Source organism: Puma concolor, chromosome D4, assembly GCF_028749965.1.
Source record: "Puma concolor isolate L17-30 chromosome D4, mPumCon1.1.hap2, whole genome shotgun sequence".
Lineage (NCBI taxonomy): Eukaryota > Metazoa > Chordata > Mammalia > Carnivora > Felidae > Puma > Puma concolor.
This window is the reverse complement of record NC_141679.1, coordinates 70,454,744-70,468,491: the sequence shown is the minus strand read 5'-3', so window position 1 is coordinate 70,468,491 and position 13,748 is coordinate 70,454,744. Positions and strand designations below refer to the sequence as shown.

Sequence of the window (13,748 nt, the reverse complement as noted above, 5' to 3'; positions counted from 1 at the left end):
TTTAAACCTTAAGCCACTTGTGTACCATTAGGATTTTTACTGAAGCAGAAACACTGAATGGTGATCTTTAATTATGTAAACATAAAAATGATTTAAAATTGTGTTACATTTATGGGGCACCTGGGTGGCTCAGTTAAGCGTCTGACTTCAGCTCAGGTCATGATCTTGTGATTCGTGAGTTGGAGCACCTCCCTCCCCCCCAATCAGGCTCTGTGCTGACAGCTCAGAACCTGGAGTCTGCTTCATATTCTGTCTCCCTCTCTCTCTGCCCCTCGCCTGCTCACGCTGTCTCTTTGTCAAAAATAAATAAATGTTAAAAAAATAAATACAATTATGTTACATTTAAATTAAGAACTTAAGCTAAAGGTTGAGAGAGGAGTTTAATGAACTCCCATGTCCTTACTTTCAACAGATACTAGCATTTTGCAGAGCTTTTTTCATCCAATCACCCCTTTCTAGCCTAAACACACACACACACACACACACGCGCACGCATGCACGCACGCACTCACACACACATTTTTGTTTCCTGGGGTTTTAATTTTGGAAATTATATTTTTAATATCCATTTCTAACAGGTAAGAAAATACTTTGTATAGCCAGAAATCCATGATCACACCTTACAAAATTAGTAATAATTCCTTAGTAGTACCTAATACCTAGTCTATATTCAAATTTCCCTGATTGTCTGAGACTGTTGACTTGCATTTGGTTGTTAAGTCTCTCTTTCTGTCTCTCTCTCTCTCTCTCTTTTTGGTTGTTAAGTCTCTTAAATTTTTAACCACAGCGCATTTTTTTTAAAGTCCCCTGCATATAACGATCTATTAGGTAGATTTGTAGGTTCTGTAGGTTCATACTGATTTTGTATGTTCATACTGATTCTGTAGGTTTATAATTTATTGCTAGGGATCAGCTCAAGTGTTTGGTTTGTGAGAGCAGGGAATTTAGCTCTCGTAAAGATTATGAAATATGTATATAGTTAAAGGCCAGTGACATGTCTTTTTTCCCTACTAGGTAAACGGCCTGTTCTGGAATGCAGATTCCACTGTGCTTGCAGTTTGGCTGGAGGACCTTCAGAGGGAAGAAAATCGCACTCTAAAAACCTATGGTAAGACAGCACTAGTATCTCAGCTTTATGCCACATGAAATGTAATTGAAAGTAGGCTGTGGAATTGCCTTTACCCCTTCTACTTAGTCCTGTAGTGGAATCAGAGATAACTGAGGGGGTAGGTGGAGATGAGGGAGTGGTTTGGTTTTGATTATTTATGAATTTTAGTCAGGTATCAGTCAGGGTTCTCTGTAGACATTAGACTCGGGGGACAGGCTGGCAGGTTGGAAATACAAGAGTTGATGTTGCAGTCTTGAGTCCCAAATCTGTAAGGACAGGCATGCAGTCTGGAAACTCGGGCAGGTTCTGTGTTACAGTCTGGAGGAAGAATTCCTTCTCTGGGAAACCTCAGTTTTTGCTCTTAACGCCATAAACACTTAAGGCCATAACTCTTTGCATGAGAGCTACCCACGAAATAATCTTTTGTTTTTAAAGTCCGTTGATTTTAAAGCGTGATCACATCTACAAAATACTTTCCAGCAACATCTAGACTAGTGTTTGATCAAATGGCTAGACAGCATAGCCTAGCCAAGTTGACATGTAAAATTAACCATCACAAGTCATTGCTTTCTCTGCATGGCTGGTGTTATGCAGGAAGCTAAAGTGCTAGCCAAAGGAAAACTGTAGCAGCGAAAGACAAATGGCATTAGATATAAGTAAGAGTCGTCTGTATGCCTTTTTAACTGTAGATCACATCGTAAATATGTATTTTTCGGTGTGTGTGTAATATGTGAAAACATTAGAAAGTAAAGATGAGAAGAAACAAAAGTTATTCCATAATTCTTTTGCTCAGTAATGAGCACTGTTAAAATTTTCTTGTGTTCCATATTTTATGTGCGTGTATCGGTATGGCTGTGATCTCATTTTTGTTAAGTATATAGGCACGATACGTGTAGTTTTATAACTTGTTTTTACTAAGTCACAAACACATTTCCATTTCACATACCCATCAGCATACTTTTAAATTGCTGTATGGTATTTGTGCCACACCTTATTAAATCTCATGCTATTAGGCGTTGAAAGTTTTGTAATTTTTTCATATCAACAGCAATGCACCGAATCGTTTTGTTCATAAAGCATTTCACTTATTTTTTAAGTGGCTTCCAAACTTTTTAATCAACAGAACTTTTTCTTTAACTGGAATATTATTTAAAAGCTCATTTATTCATTCATTCATGACACAAACCTCAATGCTGGCTGCTCCGTTAGAAAAAAATTACTATCCAGGCCTTATCTCAGAGTTGGAGTCAGTGTGTTAGAATGGGGACCAGGGGCGCCTGGGTGGCTTAGTCGGTTAAGCATCCGACTTCGGCTCAGGTCATGATCTCACGGTCTGTGAGTTTGAGCCCCACGTCGGGCTCTGTGCTGACAGCTCAGAGCCTGGAGCCTGTCAGATTTTGTGTCTCCCTCTCTCTGACCCTCCCCCATTCATGCTCTGTCTCTCTCTGTCTCAAAAATAAATAAACGTTTAAAAAAAAAAAATTTTAGAATGGGGACCATACATCAGTACTTAATTAAAAAATAGGGGCACCTGGGTGGCTCAGTCAGTTAAGTGTCTGATCTCGACTCAGGTCATGATCTCATGGTTCATGAGTTTGAGCCCTGCATCAGGCTCTGTGCTGACAGCTCAGAGCCTGGAACCTGCTTCAGATTCTGTGTCTCCCTCCCTCTCTGCCCCTCCCTGCTTGTGCTCTGTCTCAAAAATAAATAAACATTAAAAAATTTTTAAAAAGCTCCCAGGCAATTGTTAATGTGCAGCCAGAGTTGAGAACCAGTTTTGAGCCAGGGTGTCAAGGGCTGGTGCTGTGATACATTCAGGACAAAAGTGTTGCACAAGAAGTCACATCATCTGTCCTCATAGAGCATGAGTACGTGGTCTAACTTAGCAACCCACAGATAGGTAGAAGTGTTCTAATAGCTTAATTAGAGAACTAGGTTACATTCACTGTGGTTGCTAGGTTAATTAAGAATTAGCAGGGAGAGGGGCGCCTGGGTGGCTCAGTCAGTTAAGTGTCAGACTAGGTTTCGGCTCATGTCATAATCTCATGGTTCGTGAGTTCAGGCCCTGCATCAAGCTCTGCGCTGATATCACAGAGCCTGCTTGGGATTCTCTCTTTCCCCCTCTCTCTGCCTTCTCTGTTCTCTCTGTCTCTCAAATAAACAAAACAAACAAACAAAAAAATTAAAAAAAAAAAGCAGGGAGATGTTTAAAGAAATTCCTTAATACAGTCATTTGTTTTATATGTGTTTATATGTGTTTTCTCTTTAATAAAGGTTGGTTTCAACATGATCAGGTCTTTTCCCCCGAGCTTTATTGAGATTTAATTGCTGTTACAACATTGTGTAAGTTCAAGATGTATACTGTGATGATTTGATACACATATATATTGTGAAATGTTTACCATAGTAAAGTTGGTTAACATGCTTCATTCACTTCACGTAATTCCCATTTTGGTTGTTGTTAAGGTGAGAACATTTAAGACCTACTCTCATAGCAACTTTCAGGTACGCAATACAGATCGTTAACTATGGTGACCATGCTGTCTGTTAGGTCCCCTGAAGTTATAACTGAAGGTTTGTGCTCTTTAACCAACATTCCTCCATTTCCTTCCCACCCCAGGATTAGGTCTTATTCTTTTAACAGATGTTGGAAGGGATAATTGCTGGTAAAGGATGAGTACTGATCTTCTTTGGATAGCTGAATCATGCTTAATACCAGATAGCCGTGGACATAACTGCACGTAAAGCGCCTGGAAGAAAATAATAAGTGTCTTGAGCCTAAAACAGCATAGTGATAGTAATCTAGTGCACTTGGATTGAGTGGTTTATTTTTTATTTTTATTTTTTTATTAAATATAATTCATTGTCAAATTGGTTTCCATACAACACCCAGTGCTCATCCCAACAGATGCCCTCCTCAGTGCCCATCACGCACTTTCCCCTGTCCCCACGCCCCATCAACCCTCAGTTTGTTCTCAGTATTTAAGAGTCTCTTATGGTCTGCCTCCCTCCCTCTCTGTGACTTTTTTTTTCCCCCTTCCCCTCCCCCATGGTCTTCTGTTAGTCTGGAGTCTTAGAACCTTGACTACCCTATGTTCTCCTACAAATGGACCTTGAGAGCTTGTTTGGAGGTTCTAGCAGGGGAGTGCAGCTACTCATATACCCTTGACTGAAGAACGGTCCTCCTCTATCAGGGAAGGTTGTCCTCTTGGAGTGCATAGCTTTGGGAGGGACACACATGGAATGGTGAGGGAGGAAGGGGACACCGGAGCCAGCCAGATCACCTGAATCAACCCTGGCAATCAATGGGGTGACAGATGTCACAGCCAGATCGCCCTCACATCCAGGATTGAGTGTTTTAATACTTTTAATCTAATTGCCAAATTTTCTTCTTTCTAAATCTTTATGAAAAAACAACTCACTAAAGCACTGTTGTCCTAGTACCTTTCTGTCCTCATGATCCTAAAGTTTGAAAGTAGAGGGAAACTGAACATGTGTGCTTCTGACCTTAGCTTATCCCCATGGAAAACTACTTTTTGACAGTTATTATTGTTAATATTATGATTTTAATGAAGAGGCTGAGCAGGAAAGGTCATTTGAAAAAGAAAAAATTCTTCCCCATCTAGCAAGTGGCATGAAGTCTGGTCCTCCAGCCTGATGGCCTTCGTCTCGTCTCCCCCTTGCAGTGCAGCTCTGGACTGTTGGGAACTACCACTGGTATCTCAAGCAAAGTCTGCCCTTCAGCACCTGTGGGAAGAGCAAGCTGGTGTCTCTGATGTGGGACTTGGTGACCCCGTACCGGCTGCATGTTCTCTGTCAGGGCTGGCATTACCTCTGCTATGACTGGCACTGGACGACTGACCGGACCTCAGGAGATAATTCGAGCGACATGGCAAACGTGGCTGTCATTGATGGAAGTAAGGAGCTGGAAAGCGTGTCCATGAGCCTGTAGGGCATTCTGAGTCTGTTCGTGCAGATGTCATGGTTTGACTAAAACTGGAGAATTTTCATTTGTTTGGTGCTTTGGTTGTTTGGTTTATTTTTACTTATTTGTTGTTTTGTTTTGATTGGATGGGAATGCCCCTAGTGAGGGCTTGTGTTCTCCTGAGAACCATAATCCTTCCTCCTCATCCTTACCCCTGCCCAGCCCAACTCCATCCATGGTCTTCACGAATTTACTTGTCTGGCCTCTGAAGACGTTGAACATTTTGACTTCAGGTACAGAGGACGACAACAGTAATCTTGTGGCATTGGGTGTGTCAGTCTTACCTTTTTGCTCTGACACAGATTTACACTGATCCTTGCACCATTCCACTTGGGTTGCTTTGTTATTTGGTACAATATTTGTTAATTATATAATCTCCAATATGTTCAAGTCACAGATATCTGTCTAGTATGAGGATTGGTTGGTGTATTTTGTTTGATGAGGGGGAGGAAATTGGAGCAAGAAGGGGTCACTTCAATAGACAGTGTACTTACCGCTGGTAATGTAAAGGAAAACTTGTTGATAAGATTGTGATGTGCAGTGGTGTGTTAATTTTGTTCTAATTAGTTCTGATTTGTTCTAATCAGTAGTTCTAATACTGATTTTACAATCATATGCTCTGTACAGAGGACTTAATCAGGTATGTCTTATTATTGAAAACATGTAGGGGAATATTTCAAGGATTTGGAAGGGAATCATTTCCCTTGGTTCATTGGCTTGGTTGCAGGCCCGGGTTTCAAGCTAGAACTCTTGGCCACCTGGCCCTCGTTTGCAAGAGTTGGACTGCTCCATGCCTGAAGGTTACACACTCAGTTTTCCTTGTATACCGTGTTTAAGTTTATTTATGATAAAAGCACAAACATTTTTAGAAACTGCTGTGTATTTTCTACCACCGTTATTAGATAGTGGTGCTGTGTTGTCAGATGCTTACTTTACAAAGGACACATCCACTTACCTAATCTCGTCTTCTCTCTCACACGCAGGCAGGGTACTGGTGACGGTCTTCCGGCAGAGTGTAGTTCCACCTCCCATGTGCACCTACCGGCTGCTGCTCCCACACCCTGTGAATCAAGTCATGTTCTCTGCACACCCCCAGAAGAGTAATGACCTCGCGGTCCTAGATGCCAGTAACCAGATTTCTGTGTATAAATGTGGTATGTTCAAAAACTGTTACCAAGATGTTCTGAACCAAGTTCCTTCTACACAAAAGCAGATTATACTATGGTGTTGCCTTGGTGGTGCCTTGCCAGTGTTTTTAAAAATTGTGAAGTTTGCGATTAATGTCATTATTATGATGATATCTAATTGGCTTGTGGGGTTTGGAATGGGAGGGGGTTAATCCTACTCTGGCTTATAAAAGCAATTCGTTTTGCTTGTTGAACTTGAAAAGTTAGTTATTTAACAGTAGCATTCAACCCTGGAAGTAGCGTAGTATCTTAATGCATCTTTATCACATTTTACAGTTTTCATAGCCTTTTTCACATACTTGCAGTTGATCTCACAGCCTTCCTATGAGTGGTGTCAGAGCTGGGGTTTTTCTGTTCTGTAGGGGAGGGAAGAGAATGCCAGCATGTTTGCAGTTTGCTTGAGCAAGAGTGGACAAGGACATTAGCTTAGGTGTTCTAGCTTCTAATCCACTTGCCCTTCCACAGTCCCATTGCTGCCAGCTTCTATTTGCTCTCTTGATTTTTTTATTTGTGAGTTCAGTGGCATGCTGTAAATTACACTGGCACGTGATACTATAGCCTTGTTTTCAAAGCATCCTGAATCCCCAGCCTGAAAGGTATGCAGAGATTTAAGAAAGAGGTTGAGATGTTATTTCTAGAATGCTTTATTGCTAAAGTGGATTACCTTCTAGAACCTATTACATGAGGATTCAGTACCCTTAGTACCAGGGAAAATGTGTGTTGTTTACTACGATAGTGTCTGCATTTTTGTTTTCTAGGTGATAGTCCAAGTGTGGACCCTACAGTGAAACTGGGAGCTGTGGGTGGAAATGGATTTAAAGTTTCTCTTGGAACACCTCATCTGGAAAAGAGATACAAGTAGGTTGTTCTTAATTACCTTGGACCACGAGAACAGCATTTAGTTCTAAATTCAGCCTACTCTTACTAACCTGTGCCTGTAGCCGAGTGGAACAAGTAGATTGAACCCCTGGGCCCTGGTTTTTCATTCTGGTTCGGGAAGTCAGTTACCTGGATATCTGAATGCCATATGCTAATGGGTGACTGTGGAGCCAAGCTGTTAGCTGGCTTAGAACCCACTTCCTCTGACAACCCTTGGCTCGCCAGGGAAAACCACACGGTAAAGGTGGAGATGAGGATGATAGGGCCGAGCTGCATATGCCTACATGCGTGAGGGGGCCCGTGTTGTTACCACACGGCAGACTGAATGCGGTCTCTGTCTTTGTCGCATCCCACACTCCAGAACTTTGGGTTGCTGTGTTTTGAGTCTCCCGGGTTGGAAATCAGAATGCATTTTCCCACTGAAACAGTAATATAAATGATTGGGTATAACTCAGTATCTCAGGTACACTGTAGACATTGTAAGATGACCCTGAAGCCAATTATTAATTATAATACCACTTCTGTGAGAATCCAGGATTTGATTATTCTATTTGATAAGCCCATGTTCTGAATTACTAAATACTGCCTCCTGAGACCATTTATTTTTAAGTTAATAGGAATAATAAACAGGCTAAAATAAGTAGCTGAATTTAATAAGTAATATTTCTCTTAAATATATGCAATATGTTTAATAAATGTGTATAACATGGGGGCTGTCTGTATAACGCTTAGTCATTTTCGAAGAACATTTATGTGGGTTATTTCATTTCACAGAATTGAAACTGCTTGAGGCAGATTTAAGGCAAACTTGGAAGTGTGAGACAATTTATTTTTTTATTTTTATTAAAAAAATTTTTTTAATGTTTATTTATTTTTGAGAGAGAGACAGAGGCTGAGTGGGTAGAGGCAGAGAGAGAGGGAGACACAGAATCTGAAGCAGGCTCCAGGCTCCCAGCTCTCAGCACAGAGCTGGATGCGGGGCTCGAACTCATAAACCATGAGATCATGACCTGAGCTGAAGTTGGACACTTAACCGACTGAGCCACCCAGGTGCCCCAGTGTGACAATTTAGAATATAGTATCATTTTTAAAAATTGAGTGAAGGATAGCTCCACGTCATTTAGAAGATTTTATGAAGGACTTGAATACTTGGTCCTTAAAGAACAGATCTGGCTAGGACTGGCAGAGATGGTCCAGGAACATTGGCTATGGTGGGCAGAAACGTGTTGGTGGGAACCAGAGGTGGGAAGGCCCCTGTGTGGGGAAGAACACAGTGGAGGGGCTGAGTCCAGGGAGACCTGGTTGGGTGTGAAGAGCAGGGTAGTGATCTAGCTTCTTCAGTGCGTGCTGAGGACTTGCCACTTTAGCTAAAAGGCAGGATAAGTAGCCATTACGAGTTCTTGCCTGATGTGGCAAAAACGTGCTCTCCTCTGATGTATTATGCTACAGGAGGAAGGTGTTAGAAGCCAAGATACCATCTTTCAGGCTAATTAGTCGTTTTGATGTGAAATACTTAAAAATAACGCACTCTACTGAGACCCAGATATCTGCTGGAGCCTGTTTGAATGCTAATAAGTGGTGGCAGTGGACAACCTCTGGGGTTTGTTACTCTAGGGCCTAGGGCAGGTAATTTTCTTGTGTAGTCAGTTTCCTGAAGTATTCTTTTCAATATAAAGATCTCAATATAAGAAATCTAAGTAAATAGAAAAACATTTTTTTAAAAAAAAATTTTTTTTTTTTTAAACGTTTATTTTTGAGACAGAGAGAGACAAAGCATGATCAGGGGAGGGTCAGAGAGAGGGGCACACACAGAATCTGAAACAGGCTCCAGGCTCTGAGCTGTCAGCACAGAGCCCAGTGCGGGGCTTGAACTCACGGACCGTGAGATCATGACCTGAGCCGAAGTTGGATGCTAAGACTGAGCCACCCAGGCGCCCCGAGAAACATTCTTAAGCCAGGGAGACATAATTATGTTTGGATTTTGTACTGTTTGGATTTTGTAATATTTGGCATTACTTCAGGTTTTGTCATTCCAAATTAGTTGACTGTGAGCAGGTGGTTCATTCTTCCTTCATTTAGGAAAATCTCAGTGATATTAAAGTTTTATTTATGTGTTGGATATTCTTCAATATTAAAACAGAATTCAGTTTGAGAATGGTGAAGATCAAGAAGTAAACCCATTGAAGCTCAGCCTTCTCACCTGGATTCAGGAAGATGTTTTCCTGGCTGTAAGCCACAGTCACTCCAGCCCACAGTCTGTCATTCACCATCTGACTGTGATGCCTTCTGTGACGGATGATGAGCCCGGACAGCTCAGTATTAGGTATTGTAGCACTTCCCTGTTATCACACAGAGTTATGTTTGTGTCTTTTCTGAGTATAGGACTTTTTCTGACTTCTGGGGGGTGAGGTTAAGGGCAGTAACTTTGTTAAATATACTTAGCAAGGGGGTTAAGTGTAGTTTTGAGTCATGTCAAAATACAAACCTTAATGTGTATCAAGAAGTGGTGAAACATAGGGCAAATACCAATAGATGGGGCAGAACCTTTTGTAAGATGTGATAAATTTTTTTAAACGTTTTTATATATTTTTGAGAGAGAGAGAGAGTGCATGTGCACATGCAAGCCGGGGAAAGGCAGAGAGCAAAGGGGACAGGATCCGAAGCAGGCTCTGTGCTAACAGCAGAGCCTGATGTGGGGCTGGAACTCACCAGTTGTGAGATCATGACCTGAGCCGAAGTTGGATGCTTACCCTACCAAGCCACCCAGTCTCAGTCTATATCTGTGTGCTTCATTTAATATAGTGACTTTAAGATGCTTCTTCTGGCTTCCTCATCTATATGTTCTTTTTGGTGCTTGACTGCATTTACTATTAGAGAGTGTCTGTTTTTCTTTGCTAAATTTCACTGCTTCCTGGCCCCTGAGTTTTGCTTTGATTCCAGACTGCATCTGTGTCTCAAAACAGGTTTCATTTAATGGGTGCTGTTTTCTGTAACGCAAGCCCTGTTGTGAGGTCGATGGTGTTGCCTTGACAGCTCCAAGAATCCTCAGGCTTCCAGCGTCAAAACTTGGCACAATAAGCCTAAATTGATATTATTCCTCAGACTCATTTGTAATTCAGGGTCTCCTGGTTAGATTTTAATTCTAGAAACCCTTGCTGCAAAATTAGGAACCTCTCCTTACAGTATACACAAAACATAAGGTAGTCATTAACTCCTAACCTTTGACTCAAAGTGCTTCATATTTTTAAAAAGCTTTTTATGAATATGTCCGTATAAAGGATACGTTCTAGCTATATGCAACACTCATAGGTAGCCAGGAGCTTACGTTTAAAAAGCAGAGCAGACGGGAGGGATGGGTGAAATAGGTGAAAGGAATTAAGGAGAGTATTTGTTGTGATGAGAGCTGGGTGATGGATGGAATTGTTGAGTCACTACATTGTACACCAGAAACAAATACAACACTATGTTACCTACACTAGAATTGAAATAAAAACTTAATAAAAAATAAGGTAATAAAAAACAAGGCACTTTACATCAGAAATACCTAAATGGTACAAATTTCTGCTTCTCCAAATTTGAAATTTTTAAAAAAATTTTTATTTATTTTGAGAGAGAGTGCACATGCTCGTTGGGGAAAAACAGAGAGAGTTCCAAGACTCTGTGCTGTCAGTGCAGGGGCTCGATCTCATGACTGTGAGATGATGAGCTGAGCCAAAATGAGGAGTCGAACACTCAACCAACTGAGCCACCCAGGCGCCCCTGAAATTCTTTATCATTAGCTCCTAGAAGGAAAAGCTAGGTCATCTCATTTGTTGTACGGAAATGAGAAGTCATTTAAAATATATCTGTGCTGCTTTGACTTCTGTTTCTCAAAAAAAGGCTATTCTCTTCATACAAAATATTACTGTCATTAGGGAATATAAAGTTCCTCAATCAGCTTACAGGTCTTAATAGCTTACATTTATTGTAGCTTGTATTTTGCAAAAGATACTCTTTTAAGTGCTTTACCTACAGTAACTCACTTACTTATGACATTACCTCTTCGAAGTGTGTATCATTAGCACCCGTGTTTTACAGCTGAGACCACTGAGGCACTGAGCAGTTAAGTAACTTGCTTGGGATCATGCAGGTAGAGCCTGTATCCAGTCCCATTCATTCTCACTCCAGAATCTCTTCTCCTAACCCAGTCACAGATAATTTATCCTCACAAAATTTGGGGCATTTTGAGTTTTTCGTAGATTGGCTAAAAACTCTTTGAATGAATGTTAGCATCAGCAACATTTGGTTTTATTGTTCTCTTCTGCTTCTGTCCAGACATGTCTATTTTCTGTTCATCGACGCAGGAAAATACATAATGATAGTAACAGATTCTCCTCTTCCCTTTAATGAAGACCCACAGACTGTCATGAATGAATATGATAGCAATAAGAGATATTGAGTGTACTCATTTTTCTACAGATTCACTGCTTTATTTAAGGCAATGTATATTTTAAGGAGACAGAAATGATACCATGCATGTCCAGTGAAGGCGACTAAGTTGTTATAAATTGTATTAAGTTGCTGCCAGATGGGAGTGATGACCTCACAGTGTAGACACCTAGCTTATTGGCATTGTGGAAAACAGTGTCGTGTGACAGGTAATTTATGTGGGCCCCTGCTTGCAGTATTTATCATTGTGTGTATGCATTATGTATATATTGTATTGAAATAGGCAGTGCAGCCCAAAGGGAAATTACTTCTTTTTTCATTTTGCAAAATGAGTGAAATGCTACTACTTTTGAGAATCAAGTAGTCTGTTCACACCCCCGTTCCCCTTTTTTTTACTTTTGTCAGTTCATCTGTGGCAGTGGATGGAGTCATAATCAGTCTGTGTTGCAGTTCCAAGACCAAGTCAGTAGCACTGCAGCTGGCTGGTGGCCAAATGCTTAAGTACCTTTGGGGTGAGTATCAGAATGTGAGGAAAGTGTGTTTATGATAAATGTTTAATTCTTGAGAATGTGTACTTGTGAGTTTCTTGTCAGTGCTGCATTGACTGTTAGGTCTTTTAACTATCCTGGAAAACCCAAAGCTGTAGAGTGGAATTGGCAGGTATATTCTCCCTCTGTGTTCTCCTGTAATGGACTGGAGTATTGTATGAGTTTCCAAAATACACTTGGAAAGTGATCCAAATTGCATGTTAAGTGTTCCAGCAAGTATTGATGTGACAGTATTTTACAGTGAGCATACCAACTCTTTGTAAACCTCAGCTGCCCATCCTGCAGAGTCACCCTCTCTGGCTGTTGAACCATGGAAGAACCCTAGTGGATTTCCTGTTCGGTTTCCTTATCCTTGCACACAGACTGAATTGGCCATGATTGGAGGAGAGGTAAGTGAACACAGAGCAGAAGGACTTACCACTTAGAACAGTGGCCCAGGAACTGATGGCATTAGGTAAAAGTCTCCACTTACTCTCAGGGCAACAGTGAGCCTCAGCTTCTTCATCTATGAAATGGAATTAAGAGATTGTCTGACATGTAGGAGTTAGCTGATTCCTTTCCTTGGGGGTATGAATTAAAAGATGGAAAAATGCTGTTGGCAGACTTTTATGCCCTATTGTGTAGATAATTCAGAGTTAGTTTTATTAAATGCTGTTTGGGGACAACAGAAATGTAATCTCGAAAATAGTGTTCCGTGGGTTGTGATTCATCAAATATTGGAATGTCTATAATTATGGCAGATGATAGGATACAGTGGTTACAGAACAAAACAGCTAACTAATCCCTGCTCTTCTGGAATTTGTAATCTATCAATGTGGGTATGACTATCCCCTCTGATAAGAGAATGAAGGAAATGACCAGGGTGTGGTTTGGGGGGCTAACAGAAGATGGTACAGGAAAGCGTCTCTGACATGGGTTACATGCTGAGGTATGAAGGGAAAGAAATCTCTGTCCCTGGGAAAGGGAGAGTGTTCCAGGGAGAAGGAACTGCATGCACCTTGAACTTGGAAAGAGCCCCGCTTATTCAGGGAACTGAGTGGAAGCAGTGTGGCTGGACCTTTGTGATAGGCTGTGATAGGAGTGTGGGTTTGTTTATTTCACAAAGATTGGAAAATTGTTGCTGTTTTTAATCAGGGAATGGTACGATCTGCTTCATGCTCTGAAAGGTTATTCTGGTTGCCCAGTGGAGAGTAGGTTGGAATGGGCCGAGAGTGGATGGACTGTTGGAGAGGAGGTGGTGACAAGCAGAAAGGGATCTAGGCGAGACACATGTAGCAGATGGGAACATGGGGCTTGCTGATGGATTGGATGGCATGCTGCTCCACTTTGCCCTGAGCCAGGTGTCTGTATTCAGTCTGTATTCACCATCTCAGGTGTCTGTATTCAGTCTTGATGACGTGGGCTTACAGGTGAAGCCACAGGGCAATAGAACTATGTGATAGACAAATCAGGTTTAACTAGTTGGGTTAGAATTGTTTGTAATTTCAATTTTGTTTCTTTGCAGGAATGTGTCCTTGGTCTGACTGACAGATGCCGCTTTTTCATCAGTGACACTGAGGTATCAAGGCTGGGTTTGGTGCAGGATCCTTTTTACTGTCGGCTCCAAGAAATAC

At 41.2% G+C, this 13,748-nt stretch overlaps 1 protein-coding gene across 2 annotated transcripts in view; it reads left to right on the top strand.

Annotated features, from left to right (window-relative positions):
* The window catches only part of ELP1 (elongator acetyltransferase complex subunit 1), a 57,660-nt gene that overhangs the window by 12,984 nt on the left and 30,928 nt on the right, over positions 1 to 13,748 (top strand). Inside the window, exons 10-17 of one of the 2 annotated variants that reach the window (XM_086683646.1) lie at positions 1,015 to 1,108; positions 4,795 to 5,025; positions 6,077 to 6,247; positions 7,039 to 7,138; positions 9,300 to 9,482; positions 11,993 to 12,099; positions 12,406 to 12,524; positions 13,640 to 13,693. In XM_086683646.1, coding sequence (XP_086539772.1) covers positions 1,015 to 1,108; positions 4,795 to 5,025; positions 6,077 to 6,247; positions 7,039 to 7,138; positions 9,300 to 9,482; positions 11,993 to 12,099; positions 12,406 to 12,524; positions 13,640 to 13,693 — 1,059 coding nt within the window. The remainder of the gene's footprint in view (positions 1 to 1,014; positions 1,109 to 4,794; positions 5,026 to 6,076; positions 6,248 to 7,038; positions 7,139 to 9,299; positions 9,483 to 11,992; positions 12,100 to 12,405; positions 12,525 to 13,639; positions 13,694 to 13,748) is intronic. The other variant, XM_025925119.2, reaches the window with a different exon arrangement.